Source organism: Rattus norvegicus, chromosome 8, assembly GCF_036323735.1.
Source record: "Rattus norvegicus strain BN/NHsdMcwi chromosome 8, GRCr8, whole genome shotgun sequence".
In the NCBI taxonomy this organism is placed as follows: domain Eukaryota; kingdom Metazoa; phylum Chordata; class Mammalia; order Rodentia; family Muridae; genus Rattus; species Rattus norvegicus.
This window is the reverse complement of record NC_086026.1, coordinates 112,348,070-112,363,025: the sequence shown is the minus strand read 5'-3', so window position 1 is coordinate 112,363,025 and position 14,956 is coordinate 112,348,070. Positions and strand designations below refer to the sequence as shown.

Genomic DNA, 14,956 nt, shown 5'->3' with positions numbered 1-14,956 from the left:
TCCTTCTCCCCTCCTCCTCCCTCTCCTCAACCCCAAGCCTGGGAACCCCAAAACTTGCCTATCTCAATTCTGCCCAGCCATAGGCTGTAGGCATCTTTATTCACCAATCAGGGATAACTTAGGGGACACGGTTACATAGCATCAGTTGGTTCTATGTACAGATTCTCTTGTCCTTGGAGCAACTAGGCCTTGGGAGCCGTTATTTAGCATTACAATACATAGCAAAAGACAATACCCCTTTTTAGTACAATAAAAGGTTCTTTTTCTTCTCAGATATAAATTGAATATAATTATAACAATTATGAAAGCTATAAGGTATGATATACATTTATAATGTCCAGCCCATTTATGTCTGAGCACTGAGGTTATAGTAATTGGTTAAAGAACCAGCAAAATTCCTGGGTTCGGTCCCCAGCTCCAAAAAAAAGAAACAAAAAAAAAAAAAAAGAACCAGCAAAATTAATATCCTGAGGAAAAGAGTGTGCACTAATCAACTAGCAAAACTAGCAAAACTGGTGTGATTACCACACTGCTAAAAGGGAACTGTGTAAAGTACACAAACCAAGAGAAAGGCAAACCGGAGACCAAACACAATAAGCCCGGTTCTTCAATGTTGAAATGTGAGATCAAATCCCAATTATTTTATAAGTAATGCAGTATTCTCAAATGATGGTTTAGGGACCTTAATAGCAAAACTTTTTACCTAATTTCCAGATACATAGCTACAGTGTATAAGAGTCAAGAGATCAAAACAAAACAAAACAAAGCACGTTAGTTTTTTCTTTCTTGAGATATAGTCACTATGTACCCTAGGTGGGTCTGGAACTCATCATCCCCTGACTCTGCCTTCCCAGGTCTGGGATTACAGGCATGTGCCTCCAAGTCTGGGAGGACTATGATCTAAACTAGGATAAAAAGTCAAGCAATGGATGGAACCTTACAACAGACGAGTAGATACGGCTCCTGAAAGCCTATCACTGAGCAGGAGGGCTTATGTGTGCTCTGGAAGAGGACACCTAACGGGAACAGTGTCAGGACTGCAGACGAGAGGCTGCATACTGAGAAGAGACCATTCACAGAAAGCAACCATTCTGGCTTTAGTAGACACTCGGTCATCCTGAGGCTTACACAAGGGTGAAGATGAGTGGCCGTCAGCTCCCTAAACCTCAGTGCCCACCTCGGTGGGAACGGTGTTGCCTCAGCTTGTGTGAGCAGGGGAACACACTGCACCAGCCCAGGATCTGGGCCAGTCTTTCTGCTTTAAGTAGCCAAAAGGGAGCTAAGTGCAGAGCTCTCCAGATGGAAATTTCAAGGACTGGCACCAAGACTTTAAGAACAGGACACTGAATGCAGTGGAAGGACAAGTTTCTCCCCCACCTGCTGCCGCCTGGCCACAGGCACTTACCACGTCACTAGCACTAGAGAACTCATTGTTGACCAGGCTTTCCAGAGCCATCCATCTCACTGGCCTGTTCTCGTTGTCCCCCAGACAGTGGTAGTCCATCGGAAACAGGTCTCTGGAAAGGGCATTGTCTGTGATTTTTACTTGAAGAGTGTCGTCGATGCTGAAAAGTGAAACATGGACATAAAAGGTGTCAAGGGGGTTCAGATGCAGCATTACCCATAGACAGCTTGGGTCCCACAGCTGACTCAAGCCCCTGACACTTACACGCAGTTCCTAGCAGCCAGGTCTTTATGAATCACTTCCCTTCTGGCCAGGTAGCTCATTCCGCAGGCAATCTGAATAGCCATATGTACCAGATCTTGTTGGGAAATTGCCTGTTCAAACAGAGAGAAAAAGACAGTTTGCAGACACTACAAAGCTAGTTTGGGATCTGATTATCTGAGTCTATAGCCCCACCCCAAAACACTGCCTTGCACTTACCAAGTTTTTAAAAACCCATTTCTCAATCAAGATGTGCTCTGGAAGCATGGTATACTACTCATCTACTACGACAAGTTTATTGTCTATGTGACTTTATCCATGACACTTAACTTTTGCATTTATCTCTCGAAAATCAGCATTTGAGAGCAGTTTCTCAGTGATTCCTGCACAGTAACACTGAAATCTCTAGAGCAGTATTTCAAGTGACTTGATCTCTTCTTTTGCAGTAGTAAGTTTTATCAGATTATCACCATTACCACCACCCTGGGGTGGGGGCAGAGTTCTACCAAAACAAGTCTCTCTGCTGACCAAAACTCCTCGAGATGCATGCAGGCTGGGGAGGAAGTTCCTCTCCTGGTGAAACTCATGGACCACAGCCTCTAAGTACATGGTTCAAACCAGAGCTTTATTCTTTTAGCTTAAATGAAAGAGTCAAATAGTGCAGATCTGAGTTTATTTTTCTTAATAACTACAATAAGTATGCTATTATAAGTCTTAAAATCAACTTAACAAAACCAGAGTATAGAAGACTCTCTTTTCACTGTCACAGCATGTCTGGAACCTGAATGAAGTAAGTACATGGGTAGTGACAAGAAAGAACTCTCAATGGTATCGTCTCAGTCACTCACATTAAGGATATTCCCAATTATCTCCCACAACCGTGACCTCCAACCTTCAGAGCTGGCACCATATGGTCAGGCAGCTCTGTTAAGATTTCCATTACAGGAAGGGAAATCCTGGACCATCTTCAGAAGTTACCCCAGAGGGGACTTTGAGATGCTGTCACAGGGCATGAGAGGTGACTATGAATGAGTATATGGTGAGCAGTGAGAAACAGCATGGGCCAAGGTCTCCACTGGGGGAACCACAGGCCATCTTCAAGGTCATCTAAATCAGCAGCTTATCAATACCTTCTTTAAAGTCTTTAGACGATATTGTGTAGTTATTAATATCTCCTTGCAATTATTAGAAATTATTCCTATCTAGGGAAGTTTTCTCACCTGTGGATTATTGGCTTCTACTAATTTGCACTGCCGTAGAAATAATTTAAGATTCCCCCAGTTCATATATGGCGATATCACCATAGGCTTTTCTCCTTCTTCTATGCACACATGAGTAATAGGAAGGAGGTTTCTAGAAAATAATACGAGATTGGTAAAATGCAAATGAGATTTAAAATCTTATTGGTTTATCGTAAAGTAACAAAGATAATCGAAAGCAAAACAACCCCAAATACACTTAGAGGATTACCATTGACACACTTGTTTACAAATGTTCGACTTTTAAACCAGATGCAAACAGTCTTCATATGTGTGTGCTTTCTTTGTAGAATAAAAATTACCAACACAGAGTGAATCCCTTTGTCCTAGATTTGCTGAAAGCCATGTTAAATTCACACCCCAAAGGATGAGCACAGACAGCTGACAGCAGCTTGGCCAGGAGCACAGTATGATGCTGTCCCACTGATTTCGTCATTACACTTGAAAATGAGAAGGCCCAATCTAGGCCGTGAACGAAAGCATGATCATCAAATTCTCTTTAACAGGTTCAAACTGTCACAAAAGTGAAATGTTTGCAATAGAATTTGAAACCTGATTTTTGAAAACAAGATTCACCATTTGAGTGATATTGTGTGTGTGTGTGTGTATGTGTGCGTGTGCACACTCAAGTGCACACAAGTGTGCATAGAGGCCCTGCTCCCCTCCCCCACTTGGCCTTGGTTTTCAAACTTGTAACATGTGGATTTCACCAGTCATGAACAGTTCTTATGTACAAAATAAAACAAGAATGTACTGAACAATCTTGTCCACTTTACCTCTCATGGTACACACACACACACACACACACACACACACACACACACACACACCACCCTCCTGTACAATGCCATACCAGCTGATACATAAAAATAACTCATTTTCCCAAGGTTGTAAGTATTTAAATAATTACCTCCCCTCTACTAAGCCAGAAATAATCACAGGCTCAATTTATATACTCAGTGCCACATCCTGGGCTGTTACGTTTAATGCATTTTTGAAACACATGCATTAACAATACCCTAAAAGCACTATTTATTACTAAATTCTGTTCCTAGACACTGTCTCGTAAAGAAGGAATATATGGGGCTAGAGAGGTGACTCGGCATTCAGAGCACTGGCTACTCTTCTAAAGGACCCAAGTTCAAATCTCAGCACCCACAGGGCAGTTTACAACTGTCTGTCATTCCAATTCTAGGGGATCCAACACCCTCACACAGCATACTTGGAGGCAGAATACCTATGTCAATAAAAAACGTCTAAGAAGAATTAATAGGAAACATTAAAAGTGGATTAACAAGAGGAGTCCATAGGACTTCAACAGTGAAAAGCTGCAAACAGTAAGAACACCTGAGAATGACGAATAATACCTTACAACTGAACGATCAAACAACGACAAGAGCTCAAAGAGACGGAGGCACACACCACACTTTCACAGACAACCAGGAAGACAGGGAAGCTGCAGAAATGTACCAAGAGGAGTTAGCTGTCTTTGACTTGTGAGACTACAGTATGTTTCTGCTTTGCCTTTGTGTCCTAAAAGGGTCCCTGCTGTAAGAACCATCAGCCTCTAAGAGGCACTGGACCCATCGAGGGCTTCTGCTTGCATTACAGCTGAAGAGTGGCAGCCATGGCAGGGAGAAGGTTAGATCAGTATAAAGAGAGGAAAACTCAGGTGTCATCAGATTCCACATGCTGTGCTTTCCCCTGGGCTGCTGGACATTTCCTCCCCAGGAAAAAGGAGAATGCAGGAAGGACTGCATAGCTCCCTCCTTTCTAGAAGCCCTCCACCCACTACAGACAGACAGACAGACAGACAGACAGACACACACACACACACACACACACACACACACACACACACACACGGTTCACAACTGACTGTAACTCCAGTCTCAGTCTCTTGCCTCTTCTGCCCTTCTCAGGCCCTGCATAATATGGTGCACAGATGCATACCAGATGCAAACACCCATACAAATAAAATAGAAATAGAACAGGGGGGGACACACTCTGGAAGCAGTAATAAGGTTTATGACAATGTTTCAAAGAACAAATGACTGCTTCACTGCCTATTTTACGAAGCAAATGAGGACAAGCAGAAAGGTCTGGGGTATCTTAGAATGGACAGGTGGAGGTACAGGAGAGGAGGTGAGAAGGTGGAGTCCAGGCAGGGCTGCCCGGGTGGGCACAACTGCCTCCCATGCTGAGTGTGCTTACAACAAGTTGCGTGTCACTCAGTACTAACGAGTGTCGTCAATACACATCCTGGGCCAACGGGGACTTCAAACCACAAAAAAATGACTTAGGGGTTTTCAGACATGAGATAATGAAAGCAGATTATTTTTAATTTATACAAGTATTAGTTATGATAAAACATTTACAAGTTTTAGAGGAAAAGCCAAGGATTTCAAGATGCTTTAAAATGTGCCAGTGATTCTTAACCCATCATCACAGAATGTTACAACACAAAGCAAACCTTCGGAATCACAGACTACAACCAGTTAGAAGGTGAAATCTGAAAACAGGTGGCATTTCTTTCTGAGCACACTGAGCCTGCATGACAAACTATGGCACCGATCTTAAGGTCACTCTCAGTTTCCTTCTCTGCCTGACTGAGTTCTGAGTATAAAATGGGCAGTTTGTGAATGGAATCCAAGTGAGCAGGCACACAGCCATGAGTACTTGGTTAACAAGAGCATGTGGTCAGGTGAAGATCTGCAGGGAATGTAGCACACTAATGGCTTTACTGCCTCAATTGGGAGTCCTAATGTCACCTCACGGCCAAGATGACAACGAACTCTGACTAACTTGCTTTTACAAGCTCCATCTCTCATTCTGTGGGTGCCTGGGACCCATCATGGTGGGATGCTGGGAGCAGTACAGCCTACAGCTGCATGGGAAAACGCTAAACGCTTGCCTGGAAGGTTGCTCAGCCAAGGCACGCATAGAGCTGAGGCAGATCTAGCACTCCTCCTTGGGAAAACTCTGGCTTTGTCTGCACTTATTCCTGCCACGCGCTTCTGTCCTGACGCTTCTGGGTTTCAGAGAACTGGCAGAGCATAAGCCATGTGAAGGCGACGTTCCTGAGTTATGTTAGTCAACTCTTCAGAGGAACCCATGCCCTCACTGTTCCTCAAGGTCGCCTTCAACTTTTTTCAAGAACCTCGTTGCTTTTTCAATGAAATTTTAGAAAATGAGTATTTACTTTTATATTAGTCAGTATCCACATTAAATAATAAACCCAATGCAACATCTGTCTTGGGATCTGAGACGAAAAAAGCTTTTTAACTTCCTTTTAAACGTTTTCTCTTTCCTCCGCTTCTGAGACTTACAGACTTTAATGTCACCTTCATCTCAGCTGATCAGAAGCCAAGAATTACCTTGTGTTTAATCTTAGTCCAAACAGGTCTTCTACTCTTGGCTTGTTTTCTTTTCTACCACAACCAAAAACCTGTGTCATTTTCATTACCACTGAGCTAACTTTCATGTGGCTGTCATCTTTTCAGACGCTCACAAACCAAAGTAAAAACAAAACAAAAAGAAGACACTTCTGGGTGTTCACACTCCAATCAGAACTCAGCAACTGCTGAGTCCAATGGAAGCCGATGACGCCCTCTGCACATGTGGCCTGCCCTTCCCAGAAGTCCACAGACCCTTCCTTCCAGCATGCAGAGTCATGGTCACTCTTCAGACATGTGAGATTCTCAGTAGTCATACAAATTAAGCAGAGTCTACACAGTACTTGTGTGTGGTACATGTACATGTAGGAGTGAGTATATGAGTATGTACATGTCTGAGCATGTGCACAGAGGTCAGTGGTCAACGTCACGTGCCTTCCTTAACTGCTCTGCATTTTGGTCTGTCCGACCTGGAACACACTGACTCAGCTGGCTGGACAATGAGCTGCACACATCTACTTGTCTGCACCCCTACAACTCCGGGTCATAGACATTACCACCTCCCAGACCTCTACATGATGATTCAAACAAACCAGCCAACAAAGCCAGACTGCCTGCTCAGCCTGGTGGAAGATGCCTTTAATCCCAGCATGCAGGTGGCAGAGACAGTGGAAACAGTCTAAACAGTGAGTTCCAGGAAAGCCTGGGCTATAGAGAAACTCTGTCAACAAACAAACATACAAAGAAAACCTGCCATGATACTGATGCTGCCATCCCCAACGATTCCTGGTCTAGAAGAAGCTGTTAAAAGTTCTTCCTACAGGAACATTTTGTGAAATCATACTGTGTGTTTTAAGAGCATATGTTAGAGATAAATTAATTAAAATGTGGTATAGCCACTCAGTAAACCACTAAGCAGCATTTTAAAATGGGGACAGGGATTTACTGTTACCAATGGGAAAACCTAAAACAGGTTTGTTTTTTTTTAATTGTTACATAAAGAAATACATTAATTTTTATTAAAGATAAAAACACTGTCCTTTTTAAAAATATACTGGAAACACACTAAAGTGTTGAGATATATAATTTATTACAAAATATCTCTGCAGACAAATACATAGATAGCTATTTCTAGATACAGAGATCTCAAGTACACGAATACACACACACACACACACACACACGCACGCACGCACGCACGCACGCACGCACGCACGCACGCACGCACACACGGGCATGCATATGCACACATGAGTTAACACTCACAGTCCATGGCAGACCATTAACCTCTCTGAATCCAAGGATGGTTGATTATTTTTGGCCCTGGTGTTCTACACATTTAAAATTTCGTAGCATATATTATCTTTAATGTATGCACCATTCTGTCACATCTGTTAAGGGAGACAGGTGCGTAAATACGTGGACTATTTTAGAAAGCTTAGCTGTGTGCATTTAGTATTTACACGGTGTACACCCTGTCCTCCGTCGTCGTCACCCTTTGCTGTTTGCAAGGTGTGTTCAATGAGCACACATTTACCTTCATGTTCAGGAAAAAAAAAATCAAGAATTTCCAAAAGAATTCAGTTCTGAAGAAGACACATCATTCTTAAGAAATAAGTGGGCGCGCCGAGCGGCGCTGTGCCTGGGGCTGACACAGAGCCTCTGCTCACCTGTGGTGCAGACCTCGCAGCTTGCAGCTCTCAGTAAGCATCATGGTCACCTGAACTTCAGAAGCTTGGTCTATATATTAAAAACAGAACAAAACAACCCAGTGCCGTGAGTTAACACTGTACTTGGACACTAACATTTCGTTATCGAGGGTCAATTTTCATGGTAAGTTACAAGCAGCCTAAAGCCCCAGGCAGCAGACAGACCCTTGCTGAAGACGTCGTCAGCTTTCACAGAAACGCTGGAGCAGATGACAGAACCTGGAAAGGTCCCATAAGTCCCACTATGTTCTAAAAACAAAATTACCTGAAACATCAAAAATACCAGGGCCATGCTCTCCCTGGCTGTGGGAGAACACTATACCCTTTACGTTGCTCCCTTGGGGATGTGACAACTTCTATTTTGCACTTTCGGTACTGTTTAAATTTTTTGAACCTACAAAGTCTTCAGATGTAGCCTAGGGTGGCCTCCAACTTCTGATCCTCCTGCTTCCCCCTCCTAAGCATGGTGTATTGTGCCTGGCTCCATTTTATTTCTAGCCTCTAACTTCATGGGTTTGAACCAGGTAACATACCAACTTCAGTCTCTGGAAACCAACACTGGGTATCTATTAGCTCTCTGGACAAAATTATTAAACTTAAAAAAAAAAAGCTCCAATATTCCCCATAAAAAATCCGCATTCTCTTAAACAAAACCCAAAAAACCCCAAGTTATTCTTTGTAGAACTACTATCTGTGCAGCATGCAGTAGGGGAAATAAAGCACACAGCCTGTCAGGGACGTTTGTCAGCAGCGCACACCATCAACTCAGAATCAATACCCTAAAAGATAAACTTGGAGCGACTCAGTCATGGGGCCCATGCAAACAAGCACCCCTGCGTGTTGCCAGCCCCATGTGAGCCATGACTGGATGCCAAGGACTCACTGCGTTCGCTCCTGTTTCCCTCCAGTTAAGGAGAGCACAGTAGTTACAGGGGTGGGGGTGGGAGAGTGGCCACAGCCCCAGCACAAGAGAGGCTTATCACACAACTGCAGGATCTGTGCTGTGCTTTCTTATCATTATTATTTCCTTTCGACCTTAACTCAGGATTGAATTCGGGATTCATTATGATGCATAGAGTATTTGTAAATCTAAAAAATACTGGCATTAAAATAAATTTTTTTCTTAAGAAAAATAAGAAAACAAAAAGCAGTTCTTTTACTACACTTGTGGCTCAAACCTTATATTTATAAAGAGTAAAATATAAAGAGTCATGTAAATTATCCTTCAAAATTAGTCAGAAAGCCCACTATTCTCTAACAAAGCATTAAAGGTTTTAGGTGCTAAGGGGATTGGTAAACAAAAAACAAAACAGCAAGGTGAACCATTTGTTTAGAAAAGATAAGAGCTGTGAAGGGTTTTGAGGATTTGCAGAAGCTTTAAACAGGCAATTTTGTTAAATTACAGGCAATAAATTCTAGCTGTTTTAGTTAAGACTAGCAAAACTCAAATTTTTAGAAATTATATACATAAGCCTTCCATCTTTCCCACATATTCCTTTAAGTCAATTTAGAAAGTTATTATCATTTATTTAACTTTGTAAATCTCAAAAAATTTTACATCTTTTACTCAAAAGTAATTTTCCCTCAATCTCTGTATTTATCAGATTGGAAGGAAGGCTTTAGTCTGTAAAGCACTTGCCTTAGGAGCATGAGGAACCAATCTGAGGGTCATGAAAAAGAACCAGGCATGCTGGCATGTGCCTAAGCCTCTCACTCTTGAGGCAGACCCAGGGGGTTCTCTGGTGCTCGCTGACCAGTCTGCCTAGCCTAACTGAAGAGCCCTGGGTCCCAGAGAGGGAGACATGTCCACAAGATCAGGTGAATTGGGGAGAGATGCTTCAGTGGTTAAGAGTAGTGGCTGCTTTTCCTGAGAACTTGGGTTCAAATCCCAGCACCTACATGGTGGCTGACACCCATCTATCCCAGGGTGGTCTAACATCCTCCCGGGGGACTGGGGCACCCAGGTGGTACAAATGCACACATGTAGTCATGACATTCATATATATATACATAAAATTCATTTATATATACATAAAATAAAATAAAGGTAATTTAAAAACAAAACAAAAAGGTGGATAGCAGTCGATTAAAGAAACCTAAGGTTGACTCATGGACTCTCTGCGTGTATGCCTGCTCCCCCACTGGGTGAGCATAGAGGGTAGCAGTCGGGTAAGGGTTGTAGAAACTGGCGTTTCTTAGGGCACTATACAGCGTGTAAGAGGGGAGAGAATGAAAGGTAAACAACATATATCATTATATAAGGTACTGTGGATCTGAGGACAGCTCATTATCTTCTTTATAAACGTGTTAAAAAGGAAACTAATGACAATGTTTTCTTATGTAGGATTAAGGAAGTTATGAGAGAGTTTTAACTGGAAAAACCCAAAGTTAGGCACAGTCACGTTAAGCATATGCGATTATGCAATTTAACTACAGTTGGAGTCATATTATAAATGTTAAGAAAACTATGTTAGAAAACTATGTAAGTTAGAAAACTATGTTTTATATCTGGTGAGAAAAACCGAATTTGCAAACATTAGCCCGTGAGTCACATTAATATAGACTAATTCCAAAGGTCTGCCACACACTGAGACAGGACAGAGTTTTGCTAGTCTGAGTCATGGGAAAAAAAAAAACTATTATGGAAACAGCATGTTAAAAAAAAAAAAACAAAAAAACCCTACCTTTAACTGTTTTTACGAATGTTTGTTTTTCTTTATTTGGATCTTTTTCATCTACTAAAATCCCATGGAAAATACGCCCAAAAGTACCTAAGAGGAAGAAAAACAGTTAATGAGGCCATACAATAATCTTCACATCCCAAAGCTTTCTAGTGACTCGACTCAACTGTGACAGGTGTGGCTGCTGCCAATTCTCCTCCAGAGTAAACTGCACCAAACCTGTTAAAAGCAATTCAAGGCTACAAAGCAGGCTGCTTTGAGAAACATCATATCTAAACTAAGTATCTGAGACTATTTTTCTTAATTTCTCTAAATAAACCAGTGACAGGGTCAGGCGTGCTGTAGCGGCTGCGGGTGCTGGCTGGGACACCTGAGTCTGCTAGTCACCTCAAACTACAACGACAGAGGAAGAAAACAGCCTCTCTTTCTGTAAACTCAGACTTCAATAAAGAGAGTGAGGAAAGCAAATCCTGGCTTCAGGGAGGCCTCCGAGCCTTCTACCGCTCAGCCTCAGGCAAGGTGGCCCAACTCTCAGTTGGTCATTAGGGCCAAGTGTGCTCCTCAAGAGCCCTCCAGGCAGAGGGAAAGAAAGTATGGCCTTCCTGGGGGGTGGGGGGGGTGGGGCAGTGGTTAAAACAAATGCAGACATCCATTCAGATTATTGGTAATTCCTGGTTTCCAAAATAATACTTTTAATTTTTAAAAGGTTTTCTAATGAGATGATCTTAAAAAAAAAAAAAAAAAGATTACTGACACATTATTCTTTCTCACAAGACCATCCTTTTAATTTCTTTTTATAATTTAAAAGAAATGCCTGAAACAGTTTATGCCTGGACACCACGCACACCTTGGGCTTTAATGTCACTCCCTGTGTGTGCTGAAGTTACTGGTGCCATGGGGAAGGGCCCACTAAGTCAGAGACTGAGTGACATGGGTGCTGCAGGCAGAGGGGTTTGGAGAATCTTTGCTTAGTGCTGTCCAAACACCTCCGAGTCTCTGTACTGTCAAAGGAGCTCCTCCCTTCTACCCCTGCCCAGCAGGACAGACCTCTCCCTTCTACCCCTGCCCAGCAGGACAGACCTCTCCCTTCTACCCCTGCCCAGCAGGACAGACCTCTCCCTCCCACCCCTGCCCAGCAGAACAGACCTGGTCCTCCCCTCTACCCCTCCTGCTGTCTCCTCTTCCCCATACCAGTCCCCTTTACATATTCCAAACACACACTTTAAAGGCAAAAGTAACTGTGGGCAAACCCACACTAAAGCACGTGTATACACAGATTACCTTACCACAGGTCACAGTGCATAACAGTTTATACCCTCATACCCTGTCCGGATATATAGCTATCTCTTTTTAATTTCATCCAATCTGACAGATGAGAAAAGTGGCATGTAATTACTGATTAATTTGTACTTAATCAGATTTCCAGTGAACCTCACCACTTTTCAAAATATTAGCCAGTCACATTTTCTTTTCTGAAAGCTAAAGTTCTTATTTAAAAAACAAAACAGGGTTGGGGATTTAGCTCAGTGGTAGAGTGCTTGCCTAGCAAGCGCAAGGCCCCAGGTTCAGTCCCCAGCTCCGAAAAAAAGATAAAAGGAAAAACAAAACAAAACATTAAAAAAAAAAAAAACTATTATGGCTCCGAAAATATCAAGGAAAACATGGTTCCACATTTCCTCAAAGTATGGGCATCCTGTTTGGAAACAGGAAATTGTTAGGCATAACCATGAACTCTGTAGCAAATGCTGTCTGGCCTGGTTATTCTCCTCAGACTGCAGAGAGATCTGAAAACTAGTTACTCAAGTTAGGAAACGGACAACTGCAGGAACAGCATTCCTACTCTGAAAAACAGACCGGAAGTAAGCATCTGCATCCACTGAGCACTGCTTGCTCCTAAGGCATTTTAGCCCCTCACTTCGCTGAGGTTAGCTTCCAGGAGGCCCAGCAAACAGAATGGGTTCATGTGGACCGACACATTCCAGAATGAATAGCGGAGGAAACAAGCATCTGCCATCTAACCGCGTATGATGCAGTGGTTCACTGTTAGTTTCTGTTCTTCCATTTCACCAACTCCTCGATCAAGATCTAAAGTTCAAAACAGAGAGCAAGGGCCTAAACTAATTTAAATATTTAAAATACACATGCTGGGTACTGACCACTTGAAGTAAGAATAGAATACACTTATAGATAACAAATACTTGTCTGTTTTATCACACTTCAAAACCAAGATGTTCATCAAAGCTGCTAGGGCACATTGTATGAAGTCTAAAGAAATGGGAAATGAAAACAATTTTTTAACAAAACTAAAAGTGTAGAGAAGATAAGTACCTTCTTGAAGTACATCTTTCAGTGTGACCCTTTCCCTGGATATTGCAATATCCTTCACCTTGGCTTTGGCTTCCAAAAGAGTGACACTTCGCAAGTCGTTCTTCTCTATCCGCAAGGTAGGGTAACCTGAGGAGCCAACAAAGCCAGACCAAGCAATATAAATACCTACTACAATATAAATACCATATAAATACCTACTACAATATAAATACAATATAAATACCTACTACAATATAAATACAATATAAATACCTACTACAATATAAATACCTACTACAATATAAATACAATATAAATACCTACCACAATAGAAATACAATATAAATACCCTACCACAGCACGGGGCTCACATAGGCACTCCACCTGAGCACTTCAGTCATAGCAATGACTAAGGAAGCAAAAGAAAAGCAAACAACTACATACACAGGCCAGGGGAGCTAAGACAAAGGGCACATAAGATGTTAAGGAAAGGGGCTGGAGAGGAGGCTCGGCAGTCAAGGGCACTGTCTACTCTTCCAGAGGACCCAGGTTCAAACCCCACATGGCAGCTCACAGTGGTCTATAACTCCAGGTCCAAGGCCCTGACACCCTCACAACAGACAGACAGCAGGCAAAACCTCAGTGTGAATCAACAAGAATAATTGTTTTTAATGAAGGAAAAACAGTGCTGTCCAGGACTACTACTTCCAAATGTTAAAACAAGAAATGCGGCGTTGGGGATTTAGCTCAGTGGTAGAGCGCTTGCCTAGCAAGCACAAGGCCCTGGGTTCGGTCCCCAGCTCCAAAAAAAACAAAAAAACAAAAAACAAGAAATGCTAAAAATGTTATAATTTGGGATGCCTTTGAGACAGATGACACAGGTTTGACTTACAGACTCTAATTAATACCTCTCTTAGTTTCCCTGCCAAGTGATTTTTCAACAAATCTTATAGCAAAAGATCTTCTCAAATAACAAGTTTGAAATGCATCCCTTATGATAAAATGTCATCACTTCGGCCACTCTCATTAGTACTCCCGCAGCCCAGCCTGCTCATGCCATTTTGAGGTTCAAATTTAAGTTCCCTCAATTTCTAGCCATTCTCAATACAACGACCAGAAAAATACAATTCACAGTCATAAATTAGGGTTTTCCTGTCAAGAAAGAAATTGGGATAAAAAGAACAAGTGCTGGCCAACAGAACCCAGGACAGCAGCCTGCTGACTTCTAACAGACAACCGGAAGGAAGCACAGAGAGGGGCACAGGTCAGAAGGCGGGAAGGAGGAGACATCTTAATTTTAGAAATTTACTGGGTCATAACAATGAGCGCCAGCATCTGCCAGACGACTGTATGAAGTCTATAGAATGGTATAGTGGATGGAGTCTGGTAATACCTGAACCATTACTGCAAGTTTAAGTCCACATGAAGGTTTCTTACTGTGCTGGATCTGTGATCTGTTCTATTCTGCTCTGTTAGAAAATTCTTGCTCAATATATTTTTAAGTTTTGTTTTTTTTTTTCTGTCCCCTGCTCCTTTTTTTTTTTCCTTTTGGAGACAAGGTTTCATTAGGCAGCCCATGCTGGCTCAGCACTCACGATCTGCCTCAGTTTCCACATACTGGGATTGTAGGTATGTCCCGCCACACCCCATCCCTTTAGTTGTTATTACTATTTTGTTTAGTTTGAGGCGGGGTCTCACTATGTATCCCTGGTTGGCCTGGAACTCACTATGTAGAGCTGGCTGGCATCAGATTCCCAGAGACCTATTTGCCCTTGCCTCCTAAGTGCTAGGATTATAGGTGTGTACCACCATGCCTGGCCTCTATTTTTAGTCATAAAACAATCATATTTGTATTGAGCTTTTTAAACAATAACTTGTAGGGGCGGAAGAGAAAGCTCAGTGTTTAAGAGCACTATAATTCTAATGGAGGATCCAGGTT

General features: G+C 42.3%; 1 protein-coding gene across 2 annotated transcripts in view; it reads right to left on the bottom strand.

The window, feature by feature from the left end:
• Ryk (receptor-like tyrosine kinase) overlaps nucleotides 1–14,956 on the bottom strand; it is a 72,755-nt gene that overhangs the window by 7,887 nt on the left and 49,912 nt on the right. The window contains exons 8-13 of one of the 2 annotated variants that reach the window (XM_008766473.4): nucleotides 13,039–13,164; nucleotides 10,714–10,800; nucleotides 7,991–8,060; nucleotides 2,887–3,019; nucleotides 1,670–1,779; nucleotides 1,406–1,565 (exon numbers count right to left, since the gene is read on the bottom strand). In XM_008766473.4, the coding sequence (XP_008764695.2) occupies nucleotides 1,406–1,565; nucleotides 1,670–1,779; nucleotides 2,887–3,019; nucleotides 7,991–8,060; nucleotides 10,714–10,800; nucleotides 13,039–13,164 (686 nt within the window). 2 annotated transcript variants of the gene reach the window in all.